We start from the raw sequence: 20529 nt of genomic DNA on the forward strand, positions 1-20529 counted from the left end.
ACATGCCACACGGCATGGCCAAACATAAAAATAAATAAATAAATAAATAAATTTATATAAGTCAATCTAAATAAATAAATAAAAGGCCAGGGCACAGGTGGCGGAGTCGCAGGCAGCAGAGGAGGCTGGGCTGCGCCGGGCGGGGCCGAGCCTTTGCCTGTGCCCTGGGTCCTGCCCTCCCCGGAGCTTGCACGGCAAGAGGGGAGAGAACAGACACCCCGCGGCTCCCCTCCTGACCCAGAGCCTCCCTGCGAGCCGCAGCCGGGAAGCTTTTCCTGGATCAGCTGCTGCCGGGGGGACAAGAAGGGCCTCATCCCACAGTCGTGCACATGACCTTGGGAGGAAAAGGATGCTGCAGATTGACTGCAACCTGCTGATTAAGGCTCCTGACAAACAGGAGGTGACGTGAGGAGGTGGCAGGGAGGCGGCCACACGCCAAGGACGACCAGGGCCGGGGAAGCTGGAACAGGCAGGAAGGACTCTCCCCTCCAGCCACACGACGCCCTGATCTCAGTGCAGTAAAACTTTCACACTTCTGGCCTCAGGACGTGAGAGAATAGATTTCTGTTTCTTGTTTCATACGATCAAGTGTGTGATCCCTTGTTACAGCAGCCACGGGAAACTGCTACAAGAGTGTATGATAAACATAGCGTTCATAATTCCCAAGTATTCTGCTTTAAAATCTCGAGACAATATAAAAACAATAATAATGAAACACATCCTCAGCCTGTAAGGGTTCCCACCCAGCCACCCCACCCTTGGCAGCCGGTGCTCTAATCCACTCCCTGTGCACAGCCTTCCAGGGTCTGCCTGCCTTCCTGACCTACCCCAGACCCCTCGGCAGGGCCTCCCTACCCCCCAGCTCCCCCCTTCCACGGGGGCTGTCGCGTCCCAGCTGCCCTGCCTGCCAGCCTCGCTGCCCCGGGCCACCTTCCCCCTGAGCCACCGCTCTCTCCCCTCCCCCACCCCCACCTGCAGAGCGCCCTGACGGCCACACCTGGCAGCCTCTGGCTCAAAGAGCTTTCGGGGACTGTTCCCTGGACCACTGAGTATCCCACTGGGGCGTCCCAAGAGCCCACGGACAGAAGTCCAGGACAGATGCGGGGAGGGTGGGGAGAGCCTGAGTGGACACATGGAAGGAGGCGGGAGGCGAGGCGGAAGGAGCCCCCAGCTGCTCGGCAAGCAGGAGGGCTGACCAAGCCTTCGGCGCCCGAGCAGGTGCCCCGCTTTGGGAGGTAGGGCGGCCACTCCCAGCCCCACCTGGCTGAGCCTGTGCCGGGCCACCATGCTGGCTGCTGTGGCCAGAGCCTCAGGGGTGCCGAGAGCCTGGCAGGTGGAAAGAAGGCACACTCAGCACGGAGGCGGCTGCCCAAGCCCCTGGAGCCACGGTCTGCAGGGAAGCGGCACCGAGCCTGCTTGTCTGATCCACATCCGTCCCTCCCGGCCACGCCACAGCCAGAGCCCGCCCTCACGTCCCCACCCTCCTTCCATCTGCAGGGACCTGTGACACATGCAAAAGAAAGAGGACAACACGCCCCAGAAAGGAGCCACTTCCAGGGCCCAGTACCCAAGTCACATGTCCTGATCACCTGGTTCCCAGCATGAGTGCCCAGCGGCCAAGGGCCCCCACCGCCCACACTGGGTTCACCCCGACCTGGGACTCCCAGGCCCACCCAGCACGTGGTCAGGACTTTTATGAGCTGGGCCTCCATCTCCTGGGAAAATAATGCACCCCTAATAGGGGTTCCCGGGAACCAGAGGCAAACACCAGTCAGGAAGGGCAGGCGTGGGGCCTCTGTTGGGACAACACACACCCAGGAGGGTATAAAGCCAACAGCCCCGAGCACCTCACACACACGCACACGCACACACACTCACACGCACCCTCCTCCACCCCGCCACCCCCACCATGGCCGCGTCCACCCTGTCCGTCTGCTCCAGCGACCTGAGCTACAGCACCCGGGTCTGCCTGCCCGGTCCCCGGGACGCCTGCACCGGCTCCTCCTGGCAGGGGGACGACGGCTCAGAGAGCTGCGGCCAGCCCCCCCGCTGCGCCCCGGCCCCCCGCCTCACCCTCCTCTGCGCCCCAGTGCGCAGCGTGTCCAGCCCCTGCTGCCAATCAGCCTGCCCCAGCTCCCGCACGGCCTGGTGCTGCCAGCCGTCTAGCTGCCAGCCCTCCTGCTGCACCTGCTCCCCCGGCCAGCAGGCCTGTGGTGTGCCCGTCTGCCGCACGCCCACCCCCTGCCCCCCGTCCTGCTGCAGACCCTCCTCCTGCGTGTCCCTGCTCTGCCGGCCCACGTGCTCCCGCCCGGCCTGCTGCGCTCCCGCCTCGGGCACATCCTGTTGCTGGCCGGTCACGTCCCTCCAGGGCCAGGTGGGTGCTATGGGCCACCCCTACCTCTGCCATTACCAGCCTTTCGCCACCGTCAGGATGTAACCCAGCACGAGCTGTGTCTACACCTCTAGCTGAACGCAAGCTGACCCAGGACCCCAACAAGCAGGGCTTAGCCCATCAGCGTCCTCCAGGTCAGGCCCCGGTGAACCTGAGGCAGCCCTCCCCTGTTAATGGGGGTCCCCAGGTTACTCCTGACAGCCACGGACGCTGCTCTTCCTCCCAGCCTTTGGGGCGTCCCTGTGCCCTGCCTGCCACTCCTGCCCTGTGTGCCCTCCCGTCCCCCAGAGCTGAGAGAATAAACCCGCCATCCTCGCCGTGGTCGGGCCTCCTTCCCAGCCGGTTCTGTTTCATCGGTTCCGCCCCCTTGGTGACATAAATGACCCTGGCTTCAGCGGCCGTGGAGATGAGCCTTGTCTTGGGAGCAATTCCAAGGATGTTGAGCTCTGAGGCCCACCCGGTCATCCCCACGGCCCTCAGCTCCTGTGTCTGTGTCTCCGGGCAGCGCTGGGTGGCTGTGCTCAGTGTCCAAGATCGCGGTGGCCGATGCCACCTGGCCAGTGGGCCCCTTGGCAAGAGAGTTGCCTTGCCCCCGGCCTGGCTCTCACTGGCCAGCCTGAGGACACGCAGCGGGCAGGGCCATGCTGGCTTCGGGCCTCCCGGGCACAGCAGACGTGGAGCCTTCCTGCAGACCACCAGCCGTACCTGCCCCTCCACCTCCGCTCGAGCTGTACGCTTTATTCAGTTTTCAAATGTCCCAACCTGTCTTGTCTGTGCCACACATACTGGTGACAACGCCCCCTCCCCGGCCCCGGTCCCGGCCGGGTGTAGCAGAGGTCAAGGGGAAGAGGCCAGAGGGTGAGTGACTCCCAGGGCCCACACGCTGGGGCTGAGGCCCCAGGCTTGCTGCCTGAGGTTGACCCCTGGGGCCAGTGTGGATGGCCCGCTTCCCGGGGCCTAAGCGTCCCATGCCCAGCCCTCACTCCTAACCTGCGTCCGCCCCCCGCCCGCCTCCCCCCCCCCAGTGTCACCTCTAGCTCCTGACCCTCCCCTGCAACTGACGTGACACCTCCCTCCCTCCAGGTGGCCGTGAAATCCAGCAAGACGCTCCCCTAAAGGAGGGAGGTCAACAGTGAATGCCGCCTTAGAGCAGGTCTGAGGGATCCCCTGGTCCTCCGATGGTCTCCCCTGGAGAACCTGGTCTAGAGGGGTCCTCAAGGACCGTGTCAGTGGAAGTAGGGCCGTCCTACCACTAGAACTGGGTGTTGGAAATGGGTGCAGACAGACCAGTGCCCCACGGCCCTCCTCCTACTTTCTGGGCTTCAGAGGCAGGTGGGGCCCTGCACCTGCCACCCTCTCTAGGGGTCCCTGCCCCGTCTCCTGGGACCCTCCTATGGAGGGGAAGGTGTGAGAAACCAATTCCCCCAGCGGTTAGCGGAGCCAGAAAACTCCCGGAGGGCTCGGCCCACCAGGGTCTCCTCTGTGTTCAGCGGCCTCCCTCGGGCCAACTTCCCCAGACCCACGAGAGACCAGCGAAGTGGGGGGTCCTTGGCTTCCTGTCCGCCTGACTCCTCTGGCCAGCTAGTGAAACCCACAGGCCCCTTCTAAGAAAAGCCAATTTATATGCATAACATGTAATACTCCCGATTTCAAGGAGAGACCATTATCACCACCAATTACAAAAAAAGAAAAAGAAAAAAATTTTTCTTTAATGACTAATAAGATGTGGGCTCTTTCATTAAGGCATTAACAAGAGGAACGCAGGCCCCATGCAGATGGGGACGGGTCGTTTGTGCGTATTTGGACCCGGCAGGAGGATGCCGCTGGCTCAGCCGGTGACAGTCCCAGGTGCTGCCAACACAGGCACAAGCCGCACTGGCAGCTGCTGCGTCTGCATTAGGTATGGAGACGAGGGTGCCGCGCGAGCAGCCCAAGCTGGCGGCCACTGAATTCCAGCCCCCGACCCCAGATGGAGCCAGCTGCGTGGGGGACAGAGCGCACACGGGCCACGGCGGCGGCCCGTCACCAACGACTGGTGACCCTTCCCAGGGGCGCCCCAAGCTCCGCGCTCGACCCCACCCCGGACGCACGACACGCGGAGCGAGGCATCCACGGAAGGGTCGTTCCCCAGCGCAGCGGTCCCCCGAGCGCCCACCCGCGCCCGACCCGAGCCCGGACACCGTGGCCCCGAGAGCCCCAGCCCAGCGCCACCGCCCCGCACACCTGCGCCGGGTGGGGCTGCGGAGCCGCGGCGGGAAGGGTTTCGCGTCTGCCTCGGTTTCCCCGCGCTGCCCGGGTCAGAACCACCGCGGAACTTCGTCTCCTGCAGAGATGAGCTCCGGGTTCCTCCCAGCCGCGCGCGGGCGCGCACACGCACTCACACGACTACTCACACGTATTCACACACCCGCGCACACTCACACATCCGTGCGCTTGCACCTCTCTTCCCCTCGGCGTGGGACGACCCCCTCGGTCCACGCGCGCCCGCGGTCCCGCCGGGCCGGCAGGGGCGACGCGAGGCCCGCGCGGCTGCCCACACCACACCCCGCCCCGCCCAGGGGGTCGCCTCCCCTCCCTCTTCCATCACCCGAGGCCCGAACTGGGGCGGAGGGGGGCTCGCTGGGCTGCAAACCGACCGTCGGGCCACCGTGGAGGCGGGGCGGGCATTTTCCTTTGCCTCTCCCACCTCCCAGCAGCGGGGGAGTGGCCCCGGCATTGCCAGAGATGCACATTAGACTGGATTCGCCGGAGACCCCCACAGGGTCCCCACCCCAAGACAAAGCGCCGTGCCCCTACCTGGGGGTGGAATGAAAAGCGAGCCGCCAACAGACGGGTCCCCCACCCCGAGCCCGGGCAAGGACCGGCTTTCAGGCTTTCTGAGCAGAACTGGGGTGGGGGCACGTGGGGCGTTAGCCTGGGCGTGGCTGTGGGGTGAGGAGGGGTCGCCTGGAGGCTCGGGGAGCCGCAGCCCGCGTCCTGGATGCTCCTGCAGGCGCAGATGTGGGGTTAGGACCCCGAGGGTGATAGCAGGGGACCAGGTCCCCGTCGCTCCCCAGATCCTCTAAGTTCGAGCTCAGAATCCACCCCGGGTGAGGGGTGGAGGTCCAGCTGGAAACAAAGTCCAGACCCCGAAGCATGCATTGGTGGCTTCCTAGATTTTATCCTGGAAATCTATGATTTACTCCTAAAAATCAAACCCAAAAAACCGGCCTGTAGTGTATGAGGTTCCATCATAAAAATGAATGTTCTCTGTTTCCTAATTTACGTGCAGACAGTGCCCTGGCTTAGCGGCTAAGAAAGCTTTAAGAGGACATGGGCGTCCGGCTGACAGATTGCCCTGAATCGCCGGCCACACCCCAGTCCTGCAAAAAAAAAAGGTGAGGTGGGCCTCTCAGCCTCGGCCCCCCACGACCCCCGCCTTGGCAGCCTCTCCTCCCTGTGCCCACGCAGAGTGGTCCCACGTGCCCGGCTCCAGGGGTCACTTGGATGTGGAGCTCAGGCCAGACTGGTCTTGAACAGGACGCTGGCCCGGGGCTGGGGCTGCCCCGATGCAGCCTGGTGGGCCCCAGCAGCTGAGGGCGGGGTGGGAAACCACGCCCACGTGGACAGAGGACCCCCCACCCAGAATCCAGCCACGGTTTCCTCAGTGCGAACCGCGCGGCGGCTTTGCTCTCCGCCGCGTGAGCCCAGCACCTGGCAGGGAGCGCAAACGGGACTCGGGTTGCGGGGGGAGGCTAGGCCGCCAGGATTCCCCAGCTCCCTGGGAGCACCGCCCTTCCTGCAACGTGTTGGTTCAAGGAGCCCAAAGGGTGGAAGAATTCCTGGGAGCAGAGGGGGAGGGCTTCCTGCTCCCCCATGCCCTTCGCTGAGCCACCTGCCTGCAGCACCCACACCCCTGCTAGCTTTTTTGTGTGTCCTTTTCCTTTCCTTTTTTTAATTAATTAATTTATTTATTTATTTATTTATTGGCTGTGTTGGGTCTTTGCTGCTGCACATGGGCTTTCTCTAGTTGGGTGAGCAGGGGCTACTCCTTTTTGTGGTGCACGGGCTCCTCATTGCCGTGGCTTCTCTTGTTGCGGAGCATGGGCTCTAGACACATGGGCTTCCGTAGCTGCAGCACATGGGCTCAGTCGTTGTGGCTCACGGGCTCTAACGTGCAGGCTCAATAGTTGTGGCACACGGGCTCAGTTGCTGCGTGGCATGTGGGATCTTCCTGGGCCCGGGATATAACCCGTGTCCCCTGCATTGGCAGGTGGGTTCTTAACCACTGTGCCACCTAGGAAGGCCCTCACTAGCTTTTATAATGCAAACCTGTGCCCCTCCTTTCCTGGGCACTTCCTCCAGTTCCAGGGATGCACCCCGCCCCAGAGCCCCGGTCCGACCATCCGCCCACCCTGGGGGCCCCCACACCTGCCAGGAGCCTTGTCCAGGCACGGGGCGGAGCTGCGACAGTGGGGCTAGCTCCCGGCACAACGCCACCCTTGCAGGGGAGTGGAGCGCGTGAAGGAGGGAAGGAGGGGGGTGCCGAGGGTGCTGGGTTTATCAGGCACGCAGGGACCAGCCCCAAGTCCTGGGCAAGGAGCCGCCTCTGACTTTCCTGGGATAACAGGGGACCCCGCAGCAGGTCAGCCCGCCCCAAGCCCCCACCCCGCCCCTTCTCTCTGCCCCACCCCTGCACCCCGCCGGTGGCACGGGGCTCCCGCAGAACCACTCTGCCTTTGCCTACTGCTCATGTGAGACGACGTTGGGTCAGGACAGGCTGGGTCGGGGGTGGACGCCACACTCTTTGGCCACAGCGGCCGGTCCCTCCCTGACCAGGAGCCCAGGTCTAGAAGTCAGGTCACCAAGCTGTCCCCCAGCAAGACACCCCAGCCACCTTCCTGGAACCACGCACGTCACGCACCCCAGAATCGTGGGCTTCACGTGGGCGCTGAGGGCCCTACAGTCACGTCCACCCTCTGTCCCAGGGCAGCTGGCCCGGCTCGGGGGAGCAGCGGAGGGGTCCGGGCATCAGAAGACCCAGGTGGGCTCTGGGGCCAGGGGGCCCCCGAATCCCGCCTGCCACCCTCATCCTGGGGACCCCGCCCCACAGACCCCGTGCGCGCCCAGAGCCCCCTCACCCTCCCGCCCTGAGGCTGGTCCAGCAGCTGCACCTGGTTTCCTGGCCGGCACCCCCCACCTGCCCCCCACAGCCTGGTTTGCACTGCCTGCCTGCCAGGCTCAACCCTCAGGCTTGGCGGAGGCTCTCCGAGACTTGACCCTGTGCAGACGGGCCAGCCCCAGGCCCCAGCCCTTATCAGAGGGTGTGCACCAGACACTGGGCAGAGAGGTAACCTCAGTTTCCCCATTGGCAAAACTGGCCACACCACCTCCTGTAAGAAGCTGCAGCCTCGTGGTCACAGACTTGGATGGGGTGGGGGTGGGCGTGGAACAGGACTTTAAAACCCGGGGTCCTTGGGAGGGAATGAATTGGGAGATTGGGACTGCCATATATACATTACTAATAAGAAAAAAATACCAAATTGTACACTCTAAATATATGCAGTTTATGGTATGTTAACTGTATCTCAATAAAAGTTCTTAAAAAAAAAAAAACCCGGGATCCTCGCAGCCAAGGCCCCGGCACTTCACACACAGCCGCACAGACCCATGAACAAAGCCTAAGGGAAGGTGAAGTGCACCCCCACGCAAACCCTGCGGCGTAAACTCCTGTGCTTCTCGAGACCAAATGCGACCAAAGCGACTCCTTTAACTATTTGATTCCTGACTAGACACTGTCAGTGTGTCTTGGGAGCGTTCCAAATTTAGTTCACTACTATTTACTTGACTTTTATCTTTCCTCCCTGGTTGGCAGCATTTATAACTGGGTCATCTGTTAACTATTTGCAACACCTCTCCAGGGGAGAGGGGGCGGGCTTTATAAATACTCTTTCTTATTACTGTGCAGGTAGATTCTGTTCCAGCGCTGAAGGGAACATGAAGACACACGCCTGTGACTCACCCCCCCCACCCCGGGGAGGCTCACCCCCCCGGGGAGACACCAAGTGCTCAGGATGACGCGGCTCGGGCGCTGCGCCCTGGACCCCACGTGTGGGTCTGTCCTCCGCGCCTGACGCTGGGGATTCAGGGCCACAGGTGGGCTTGGCTTCTGTGTGGTTTGCACATCACACGTCCCACGGCTGTGACTACAGCAGGTGCAGAGGGCCTCGCGGCCCAGGAGCCAGGGCTTCAGTCCTTCCCGACACCACCCGCCAGGGGCTACTCCCCTCCACCAGCCAGGTCTGGATGTTCCTGGGGGGCTGGGGATCTTTATGCACCCGCCCCCGCCCCGAGTTTGAACACAAGTCCTTGTTCCAAACGTGGGTCATCACGCGCCATCTCCTGGTCACATCACCGGGAACCAAGTTCATCAGAGCAAGGAGCTGTAACACGCGGGGGGACTTGGGGGGATCCCAGGACGCCAGGAGGAGATACTCGCAACCAAACCTGGAGCCGCGCGCAGCACAGACCGTCTCAGCGCCGCCAGGCCCTCGACGCCGCCGCCGCCCTCGCCCCCCGCCCCGCACGCCCCTCACTCACTCCCCATCCCGAAGCCCGGCTTCTAGGCTCCGGTCTCGCCTCCCCGTTACTCTCTTTTTCACTGTTAGTTCTGATAAATCAAGTCTCTTGGTAGAAATTCAAAAAAGGCGTGACAAGGTCGTGGTCACTGGCAGGTCAACGCGGCCTTTCTAAGGAGGAGGGGGCGGAATGTCCCCACCGACTCCGCTCTCCTCTGGGGCGGGCGGGGGGGGGGGTCGGGGTGCCCGGGGCTGTCCCCACGCCACCCGCCTGTCCTGTGGCAGGACCCCCAGGCCCCGGCGGGCCTGCGCTGTGCTACGTGCAGCCCTGGGTTCTCCGGCCGCTGGGCCTCATCCCTCCCTCCGGCAGGTGCATGGCCTTCCCGGGAGGCCCAGCAGGTAAGTGCCTGCGAAGGGCCCGGGCTGGGGGAGGGGAACGCTTTGAAGGGCGTCCCCGCCCTGTTGGCATTCCTACTGTGAGCGCCCTGCTTTCATCTTCTCTCCCCTCTTCCGCTCAGCTCGGCGCCGGCACCCGCCCCCGGCCGGAGAAGGGGGCTCCGCTCGCCCGGCGCGCCCCGCGCCCCCACTTACCGGTGCAGGGCTGCCATGGCCGGGCGCCTGGGCCCGGGGTGGCCAGGGCCGGGAGCAGCGCGCACAGGCTCAGCAGGACGGACATGAGGGGCGCGGGTCCCAAGCTCCACGCGGGGGCCCCGCCCGCGCCCGCGCCCGCGCCCGGGGGCAGCCGCTCGGCGCGCGCCCGGCTCGGCGCTCCCAGGGCGGCCTCGGGCCGGCGGTCAGCGGGGCGGCCGCATGCCCGGGGCCTGCGCGGGGACGGCGGCGCCGGGCCGGGCCGCGGCCGCGCCCTAGCGCCTCATTTCCGCCCGGGCTGGGGTCCCGCCGCGCAGGTGGCAGCTGGTACCATCTCGGCGGGGCCGCGGCGCGTCGCTGGCAAAGCGCGCTTTTCCCCGAGGGAAGGACAGAAGCGGATCCGCCAGGAGGGCTGAGAGCCACCCGGGAAGCTCCCGGGAGCTGCGCTCCCCGCGCGCAGCCTCGGCGCGCAGGTCGGGCCGCAGCCCGTGGGTCCCCGCGCCCAGGGCTTTTATCGGGCGCGCAGCCCTCCCGGGGGGTGGGGTTGCCAGCTGCCAGGTCTCAGGAATTTCCCCGCGGAGGGGAGTCAGTCCTCCGAGGGAACGGCTGACGAGCGGCCCGGAGCGGCCCGGGGAGGGCGTGGCCGCGCGGCGGGGGCTCGTTTCCCGGCGGGGGCTCCGGCCTCCCCGAGCGCGGCCCGCGTGCCAGGCTGCCCCCGGCGGGACGGCGGCTGAGCGCGAGTATTCGTTCCTGAGAGCCCGCGGGAGAGTGTGCCAGGGCAGACGGGGGAGGGAGGGAGCCCACAGGCCCCCCGAGGGGCACCTTCCCCTCGCGCGGAGGCGGCGCCAGGGCTGGGAACCCCGCGCTCTCCCCGGGAAGCCGCAGCGCCCCCAGCGCCCCCAGCTCCGTGGGCCGAGGCCGGTCTGAGCCAAAAGGAGCACGTGCAGGGTACAGACCCCAGGGTTAGGGCTTGCGGGGAGGGGGAGGGAGAGGGAGGGAGAGGGAGGGAGAGACAGAGACAGGGAGGCGGGGGGGGGGGGGGGGGGGGGGAGGGAGGCAGCGAAAGAACACGTCGAAGGCCCTTCCCAATAAAACTGCCCCGGTGACTCCAGAGAGTCTCCCGCTGTCCGTCTCTCCATCCGTCTGTCTGTGTCTGGGGTCATGTGAAGAAACTCAGCGAGCCCCTCTTACCCCTGCCCGGCTCCCAGCGCCGGGAAGGGGGGCTCCCTCACCCCTGCCCCAGGCCCCCTGCCCACCCAGGCCCCGGCCGCACACAGTGTCGGCACAGAGACGCTGACTGCTCGGGATGCTGGGAGCCGTGAAAGGCTCACAGGGCACAGGTGTCGGCTCCATGTGATGAGAGGAAGGACGTGGTCCCCCCAGAGAGTGAAAGGCCTGGCCTTTGGAGAAGGGACCGCTGTTAAAACTGAATAAATCGAGCTTTTCTCTTTTCTTTCTCAACTGATGAGAACTCGGGGGTCACAGTGGCCCTGGGTGGGGAGGGGGCAGGTCCGAAGGACAGGTGACTTCCCACAGGAGGGGCAGGTGGCCCACGAGCAGGGCCACCAACCCAGGCAGTGTCCCTGTGACTCCTGCTGGCCTTGCCACATGACCAAAGACCTCTGACCGCCAAGTCTCTCGCTGACCTTTAACTGGTTGACAATAAAATCACGTATCGGTTTTTAACAACCAGATTTCAAAAACCAAAATTATGTTACCTGGGACCCTCCAAAAAAGTTTTGCTTCTATTACATTTGATCCAGTAATACCAGTCAGACTCTCTATGACCAACAAGGGTTAATCCGTGAAATTTTATGCATTTTTAAAACTATAAAAATATGTGCCTGAAAGCAGAGAAAGCTCAGAATTTCCTTCTCTAGACTGGTTCCCACGTGACCCTGGACAAGTCACGTAAATGCTCTGAACTGCTTCCACGTCTGTAGAATGTGTCTAGTAAGCCCTGCACGGCAGGGACGTCCTGTGAGTTACGTGGCAGCTTTAGTTTACAGGAAGCAGCATTTCTGCAAACGTGTCCTGAGCATGCAGCTCTGAGGGGCTCTGCCAGGGTAGGGGGATTCCATGTCCTTCCCTGGGGACACACAGGCGCCCAGAGTGGAAGCCTCTGAGGTTTCAGCAACTAAGAAAGCTGCTGACAGTTTTCTGTCCCAGTTTTCCCCACACTCATTTGCCGTGGAAATCACTTTTTCCCACATCACAGGCCCTGAAGTCACGGAGATGCGTCCCCAGAACCCACTAAGACAAATGCATGTGCAAAGAACAGAGCACAACCCAGCCCCATCTTTGTGGTTGTTCAGGACCTGCCCCAACCTATCGTGGTCGGGATTTCCCTCCTGGGAAGCAGGCTGGATCAGTCCCCAGAAGAGAGTGTAACTATCTCCCAACGAAAGCACAGAACATCTCCCAAGAATGTCCCCAAACACATCCTGCCTAACTCTGGTGCCAACTGCCCCTCTCCATTGTGTGCCGCCTTCTCTTTGGTGCTGTCCAACTCAAGAGAGGCTTGTATCCCAACCAGGAGTGATGCTTTTTCTGGGAAAATGGGGTGAAGTGACAAGTAAAGGAGAAATTTGAAATGGTAACTTTGTGTTACAAAAAGGTATCACCCAATCCCCTGGTTTTTCTATTAAACTAACCTGTCACATACTGCAGACTGTTGAACCTCAGTGGTTTTTAATCATTTAAAGACACACACACTCCTCTGGAATATGCCATAATTTGGTATTTAATGACCAGTGTTCTAAGGATGTTGGGAAAGTTGTCTGGGGGACAGACGAGAATGCTTGCGCATGACAGCGAGTCCCGATGGACTTGGGAAGCCCCAGCAAGCTTGGACAGTGAGCATAGCCAACCCAGGGCTCCCACAGCTCCAGGGCTGGGCTCCCACCTGGCACCCAGCTGTGCTCCCATCAACCACTGACTCACCTGGAGAGGAGCCCGTGAGACCCACTGTCTGCAGAAATGCAGGCTAGAATTCCATTCTGAAAGTGATCTAAGAAGAGAAGTCTCACTAGGTTATTGAATAAGAGAATAGAGTTTGTTTTTCTTACCACAGGAAGCATTCTTTGGACACTAGGGCTACTAACTCTTTGTCTGCTAAAGAGTTACTGCAACTATTTTCTCCCTATTGCTTCTTTTTTGATGCTTTGGTTTAAATGCTTTTTTTTTTTTTTTTTTGGATATTTTTTGACGCTTTTGTCTTTTGCCAAGTATTTAAATTTTTTTGGTCAGCAATATTTTCCTTAAGACTTGTGGTTCTTAAAAGACTTCCATTTCTCTGCTGCTGTATTTGTATTGCTCTCCATTCCGTCTGGAGTGTGGTCCTGGATATTTGGAATTCAGTGCGGCGAACTCTGTTTCCGGAAAGCTGTTACGAAGGGCTATTTGTTACGTACTCCCCTTTCCCACCACCTTGAAATGTCGCACTTGTGGTGGATGAGGCTTCTATGTCTACGTGGACCCGTTCCACGAACCTCTGTTCTGCTCATCTCTCTGTCTCTTTCCTTTCCCAGCACGCTATGTTTCACGTCAGCATTTATAGTACGTGTTCATACGTATAAAGAACATATGCACTAGTTTTCCCTTTTCAAGTTGCCCCCACTCATGTACTGTCCCATAAGAACTTAAAAATAATTGGTTCTCACCTCTGCCTTTCAAATGAAATTTGAACAAATGAGCAAAAAACACTGCAGGAATACCTATGGGAATGGCAATAAGTTTATAGATTAATCTCAGAATACTGGACATTTTTATGATATGAACTCTTCCCACTCAGGGACATGTGTATCTCTCTGTTTGTTCCAATCTTGAATTAAATTCATCAAAAAAATGTATAGTTTTAACTATAGAGGCCATGTACTTTTTCTGTAAGGTTATTCCTGTGAATATCATAAATGTATGATGTTATCAGCAGCAGGGACATAATTCCCCCATTTCCACCTGTCGCTGGTTATTGCTCGTGTAAAGAAAATTGGGGGAATTCCCTAGGGATCCAGGGGTTAGGACTCCAAGATTTCACTGCTGAGGGCCCAGGTTTGATCCCCGGTGGGGGAACTAAGATCCCGCAAGCAATGTGGCAGGGCCAAAACAAAAAAAAAAAAAAAAAAAAAAGGTTCATTTTTTACAGTTATCTTGTATCTAGCAACCTTAAATTTACTAAGCAATTTTAGAATCTTTTTTTCACTAGACAAACATTGTCTACAAATAAAAATAACATTGTCCCTTCTGTTTTAATACGTGCACCAGCCTGTTTTCTTATTTTATGATATGAACTCGACAACAGCAAGCTTTCCTCGGCCCCGCGTTCAGTGGGGATCGCAGTGGAGTTTGGAAGCATCGTCATATTAAAGAATTTTTCTCTTTTCCTCTTTTACTAAGAGGAGGAAGGGCTGCTGCATTTTCTGAAGCGCTTCTGCACCTCGATTGATATGATTTCATGTGTTTTCTATTTTGCCAGTGGAATTAATCCCAAGCTCTCTTCCTAGTGCTGAACCAGCCTTACCTTCCTGGGGTGAAGCACACAGGGCTGTGGTGCATTCTCCAAGGACACTGCAGAGTCCACCCACTGTTTCACCTGCAATCCCTGCGTCATGTGCACATCCTCCGCTCCTCACTCTCTCCCCAGGCAGCCTCCGGGGGCTCCAGTCTCACCCCGGACGCAAGAGGCACAGCCTGTAGCTCTGTGATGAGCATCGGGCTGTATCGGCAACTATTCACCTGACATCCTCCCCCCACACCCCTGCCCCGGCATCCCAAAGGCACTGTCCCACGCTCCCCACACAGAGCAGGCCCCATCCTGGGTGCAGGCCAGAAACCCAGACTCATCCTTGGCACCTTCCGTTGAGTTCATCCCCAAACACTCCTGCCTCCCGCCCCCTACCTTCCCAGTCCAGCCACCCCCATTCCATACTGCAGCTGCCCAGCCGCCTCCCACACCCTCTGGGCCTCCTGCACCTGCCCATAGCAAGCTCTGCAGAACCCAGACCTGGCCTGGCTGCTCCCCCTCCAGTGGCACCCAGGATGAAGACGACGTCCAGGGTGTGGCCTTCAGGCCTGGGGTCCGGCCCTGCCCGCACTCACGCCGTGTCCAGGCCGTGCCCCCTCCTGCCCGGGGATGTTCCGGGGGGCGGCCCCCCAGCACCCTCTGCTTCCCTGGCCTGACTGACTCCTCTGGGGAAGCCTCCCTGCAGGAGCTCCCAGCACCTCGAGTGCCTCTCCTTCGGGGAGGGTTTGGTCACGCGTTCAGGTGACGCTTCGAACGATGTCTGAAGCTCCAGCACCCAGACCACGCCGTGTCGGGCTCAGCCTGTGTCCCTTCACAAACATGTAATCAATTAGTGAACTTACTCGATTGATCATGGGATACTAAGGTTACCCCAGCTTTAGGGGTGCTTTCCAGGCTTTTCCATGGTCTAGAATACTTTGACTGTGGTAAGAATTTGTTTTCTGGAGATAAACTGGGCCTCATTTGTGAAAATGTTTGAGCCTTCTTCTTGCAACATTTTAAAAAACTTTTCAACTCTACCGAAAAGCTGGCAAAAAATGTGCTTTGATGCAGCAGTTAACACTCTGTCAAGCCTATAGGTGCCTATAGAAACTCTTTTTTCTGTTGAACCACTAGAGTGTAAACTGTTAACGTGACATTCACCCTGCATATTCCTGCATGTGTTTCCGAAAATAAGGACACACTCCAGTATTTCTATAGTAAGATGATCATATCTAAGAAAAATACCATTAATCCAATAATGACTGTTTTTAAGTTCCAGGTTGGGACTCTTTCAGTAATAAATGTTTCAAACAAACTTATAATTCCTTTTATGTTTATTTGTTTACTCTTTATACTTCCTCATGAGTTAATGTTGATGACTTCTCTTTTACTGGGAATCACCCACTTCCTCGAAATTTTCAAATTTATTACCAAAGTATTAACATTATGTTCTTATTTTTGAAAATAAAATTAATCTGTTCTCTATCTCCAATTATATTTTTACTCATATTTAATGTTGGGTTGCTTTACTTTTTCTTTAAGGTTTGCTATGAAGTCGTGTGATTTGTTCATCTTTTGAATACCTGAGCTTTCTGCTAGATGCATATTAAAATCTCTTATTAAAATGATGTTTCATCTAGTCCTTACGTTTTCTTTTTTTTCTGGACCTGACATTTTATTAGCTTTATGTTTCTTCGTTTCAGTTTTGGGGCTCTAATTCATTTATACATTTTTAAGTGTATGGGTATATTTTCCTCCATAAAAAAGACGGTTTTACTAACATTATCTATAAAACAGTCCACTCTCCTGCTGTGTGTGTGCCTGTGTGTTTCTGAGTGCTCTGTTCTCTTCCACTTCTCCTGTAATTCTGTCCCTTGTTGCACCATAAATTCCGACGCCATATCGTCAGGTGCATGTTTGCTTGTGATCGTTATATGCCCTTAATTTATGTTTCCCTGGCTGGTACATAACATTCCTCTTCATGCTCGAGTTTGAATATCTCTAGAAGTCTGTCCGAGGTGTTTTGCTCCTCTGGGTGTGCTGCGCTTCTCTTCTGTAGCACTACAATGACACACCCCTGTCTCACTGCGCAACATTGGTGCTTCTTCTAATCTGGGTGAAACAATCAAAGTTGCAGAAATCGATTTGCTTCCTGAAGAAAACACGGCAACAAGAGACGAGCTGGACAAAGCCCGAGTCCTGCAGATGCCACAAGGAAAGAGGACGAGGGGTCAGCAAAGCGGCCTGAGAAGAGAGCTGATTGTCACACAGGCCAGTGTGGACAAGGAGTCCTGCTGCCGCGCCAGGAGCGTCACGACAGACAGAAGACCGCTGGGCTGGGAAAACACGGGAAACCATGGAAAACCTGAATTCTCTGCATCCTTCAGCTGCGGGGGAGGAACTTCGCAGAAGAAAAAGAAGGAGCGGTGTAGTGACCCTCATTCTGTGACCCCCTGTAAACCCCTCGGGATTAAAGGTGTTTATAGGGGTCAATGCCAAAGTCTCTTCTCTGGCCTTAAGAAAAGTTTCACTCATATAACATCTACTTTACCCATAAAACGTTACTCATTTTCATTGTATAAAAATATAATTAAGCAAAAAAAGAGGAACGGGGATCTATAATTCTAGACATAATCACTGTTAATGTGTTAGTCTAGATCAGAAGCCTATATGTAAATATACAGCGGATACAGTTTCACAAAGTGATATCACGTCATACATCTTTGCCTAGACAGAGACAATGCAGAAAGGTGGTTAAAACGCAAACCCTCAGGTCCGAATTCCTGGCTTTGAAACCTGGCTCTATTAATTCTTAGCTGTGTGGATCCTGGGCAAACAATTTAACTTCTCTGTGCCTCTGTGAACGCCTGGGTGAGATGGGCACAAGGACGGCCCCTGGCTCGCCGGTTTGCGGGAAGGACTACAGGAGGTGGTACGTACAGTGAGCTCTTCGCATCGCCCTAAGGTATTGTGAGCAGGAGACACAGAGCCACCCTGCCTCGGTTGTTCCCTTACTGTACTGTGAGCCACTTCCCAGTAAACACACAGCAGCCTCTGATCCTCCGTGACAACACTCCTGCTGCTTCAATAAGGAGAGTTGCTCCACGGGGCATTTTAACACGTATGCCTTGAACATTTCATAGATTTGGAATCAGAAATTAGAATTAGAATTGAATGCTTGATAACAAGCTGTCAGGAGACCCGTCTCCCTGGGTCTCTGGCTTATCTTACTGTTTATCTCGTGAGCCTCGGGGCACCAAGGGTCCTTAGTTCTGAACTATCTTGTCAAGGGTATTTGTACAGGGAATGGCCTGGAAGTCAGAGACAGTGTGTGTCTCAGGAGCAGTGAGCCGACACGCTTACTGGCCAGGACATTAGAGACGGCGTCCCCTCCAGAGCCAAGGGCTCATCCTTGCTGCCTGTTACAGGCTCAGTTGTGTCTCCCCAAATTTCACATGTTGAAATCCTCAGCCCCAGTACCTCAGAATGTGGTCTTACTTGGAAATAAGGTCCTTGCAGATGCAATTAGTTAGAAGGAGGTCTTCCTGGAGTAGGGGTCCCCTAATCCAGTATGACGGTGCCCTTATAAGAAGGGGACATTTGGACACAGACACACACACAGGGAGACGCCAGGTGAAGGTGAAGGCAGAGGCCAGGGTGATGCGCCTATGAACCGGGGGACGCTGAGGATGGCCAGCAAAGCCCCAGAACCTCGGAGACAGCCTGGGACAGACGCTCCCGGTGGCCCTCAGAAGCAAGCAACCCTGGCGACACCCCGAGAGCCGATTTCCGGCCTCCGGAACAGTGAGACGATACGTTTCTGTTTTCCCAGCCCCCGAGTTTGCGGTGCTTTGTTGCAGTGGCCCTAGGAAACTAACATGCTGCATTTCAGACCATGTTCAGCTCCCTACACTCGGGTTCCTACAGGGCAACCCACTGCACACACACAGGTCACCTGGCCCCTCGCATCCCCCTGTGGAACCGGTGCAGATGCCAGCGTCTGCCTCCCGCCATCGGGGGACGGACACCCTGCCTCTGTCTCGGGCCCAGGAGTCTCACGTCTTCCGCCAGAATCCGTGACACTGTGGCAGGCCCACCTGTCAGTTTGCAAGTGGGGCCAAACTTCAGCCCTTAAGGGTTCTTGACATAAACCTCTTGAAGTTCTCAGAGTGAATTTACTTTGACGTAAGCCAGATGAGGTTGATGGAGAAAAACACACACATATTTTTTTTTGGTTCTAAATATTAATGGCATCTGTGATGTCACTATACTGTTCTCAATTATTTTTAAAATCTCAAATCTATAAACAAAATGCTGCTTTTGACTTGAATATCTTCACTGGTACGTGGTCACGCCAGCTTAATTAGTATCACTTACAATGGAGAAAAATTAGAATAATCTAAATTCTAAAAATAGAATCAGTGTGATAAAAAATATATCACATAAATTTCAATAAATGTAACATATTTCTCCTTTTTTTTTTTTCTTTTTGGCAGCACCGCGACGCCTATGAGATCTTAGTTCCCCAACCAAGGATCGAACCCGCGCCCCCTGCAGTGGAAGCGGGGAGTCCTAACCACTGGACCGCTGGGGAATTCCCTGTTTCTCTTTCTTAACAAGTCAAATGCCCTGTCCTCCCCCTCCTCCAGGTGCTTCTCATCCCCAAATCCCTGCTTTTGCTCTCCTGGGTGTCTTTGGCTCCTGAATCCTCCTATTAGTAGAGACACGTGAAGCCCAGGTGTCCCTCAAAGCTCCTCCAGGGTCCCCGAAGCTCTCCAGGCAGTGTCTATTCCCTGAGGAGGTTCCGACAGGCCTTAGGCACTTGTTTACTGTTTTCTACACTCTCCTGCCCTAAGAGACTCTTTGATATAGACTCCACCCAGACAAACCCCGTCCAAGGGCTCAGTGTTGTGTCATATTTGCGGTTCAAGGAGACCCTGGCAGTTCTCCTTTGGAGGTTCTGGGCTCAGCCAGGTTTGCCGCAAATGTGGGACAGGCCCAGGGAAGCCCGTTCCAGAAAGAGGGAAGACAACGTACTGTCACCAGGAGCCTGCCCGGAGGGAGAAGGCACGCTGAATTTCTTTTTTTTTAATTATTTTTTTTTAATGTATTTATTTATTTTGGTTGCGCCGGGTCTCAGTTGCGGCAGGCGGGCTCCTCTTAGTTGCAGCACGTGGGCTCCTTCGTTGCGGCACGTGCTCCTTCGTTGCGGCGTGCGTGCAGGATCTAGTTCCCCGACCAGGGATCGAACCGGGGCCCCTGCATTGGGAGTGCAGAGTCCTAACCACTGGACCTGCAGGGAAGCCCCGGCATGCTGACTTTCTAACACCACAACCCCTGTCCCGACCCCAAGTAATTATCTCTAGAAGCAGGTTTACTGTTGGAGCGGTACTTGTTTACTGACGTACCCCTCTCAGAAAGTTCCACCCGTTATGTTGGGACCAAATGTGGGGAGGGGGAGGGGGTGGGTGGAAGGAAGTACCACCTTGCTTTTTCCCACTAACAGGCTTGGGCTTATTTCAAATACCAAAGCTACATGGGTGTGATCACTGGAGGTAGCTGCATTAACTGGTTGTGAAAAGGGAGCAGACGCAGGCGGCCAAGCTGCCAGGGCCTTCTGCCTCGTACTGTTTCTGTGACTGCTGTGCCCCAAGGCAGGACACGAACGACGCGCACCTGCCCCGCGAGGGACGGGCCCAGCTGCCGAGGCCACCAGGACGCTTCCTCTCCCTGGTCCACCAAGCCTGTCATTTCCAGCTGGCCTGGGGCACCCGTTCCCATCTCCAGGCCAAGCCCATCCTTGCCACACCAAGCATGTTCTTAAAATTCTTTACAGATTAACCTACGTTAATCTAAACGCGATAAAAGCATAGGTTTTACCTTCTGCTCGGAGCTGCACTGTAATTTCCCCAACAACTTGCTGAAAAGACCAAGAAGAGCGTAGCAACCAGCAGCAGGGCCTGGAGGGAAGCTACAATTACGGGGTGCGAGGCCGGCCGGGCAGCGGCACCTACTTCAAAGGCTGGGGCGGGGGCGGGACGGGCAGGGCTGTAATTAGCGGCCCTGAGGAGCAAGAAAGCCCCGCGTGCACCGCAGAGCAGGGCGGCAGGAACAAAGGCCCCACTGTTTGCTGTGAATCACCCCGAGTCCGGCGGGGAGGCACGTACCTCCGCCCTCCGCCCTGCACCCGGGACCCCGTGGGCCACCCTCCCTCCGCCAGGTCCGTGCAGGCTCAGGGATGTGACAGGCCAGGCTTCGGGGAGACGGTCAGGACTCCTCCCCTCCCTATCAGGGCTGGCCCGGGCCCCCCGAAGCAGGATGGAGATGGGCGTGGTCTGCGGCTCACACTTGGGGGCATCTGCGGGGACAGGGCCCGTCCTGTGCCCTGGCCTGCATCCTGTCGGGGCCCCAGCCGCCCGCGGCAGGCAGAGCTCAGCGCCTCCCTGGGGCTGGGTGTCCCGTGTACCTGCAGAGCAGGGGCCCCGCCC

At 57.5% G+C, this 20529-nt stretch overlaps 1 protein-coding gene across 2 annotated transcripts in view; it reads right to left on the reverse strand.

The window, feature by feature from the left end:
* The window catches only part of TSPEAR (thrombospondin type laminin G domain and EAR repeats), a 115681-nt gene extending 105952 nt beyond the window's left edge, over positions 1 to 9729 (reverse strand). For both annotated transcript variants that reach the window (XM_057697490.1, XM_057697491.1), the window contains exon 1: positions 9541 to 9729. In XM_057697490.1, the coding sequence (XP_057553473.1) occupies positions 9541 to 9625 (85 nt within the window). In that variant the 5' untranslated portion in view covers positions 9626 to 9729. The remainder of the gene's footprint in view (positions 1 to 9540) is intronic.
* Positions 9730 to 20529: the final 10800 nt, after the last annotated feature.

Source organism: Hippopotamus amphibius, chromosome 10, assembly GCF_030028045.1.
Source record: "Hippopotamus amphibius kiboko isolate mHipAmp2 chromosome 10, mHipAmp2.hap2, whole genome shotgun sequence".
NCBI lineage: Eukaryota > Metazoa > Chordata > Mammalia > Artiodactyla > Hippopotamidae > Hippopotamus > Hippopotamus amphibius.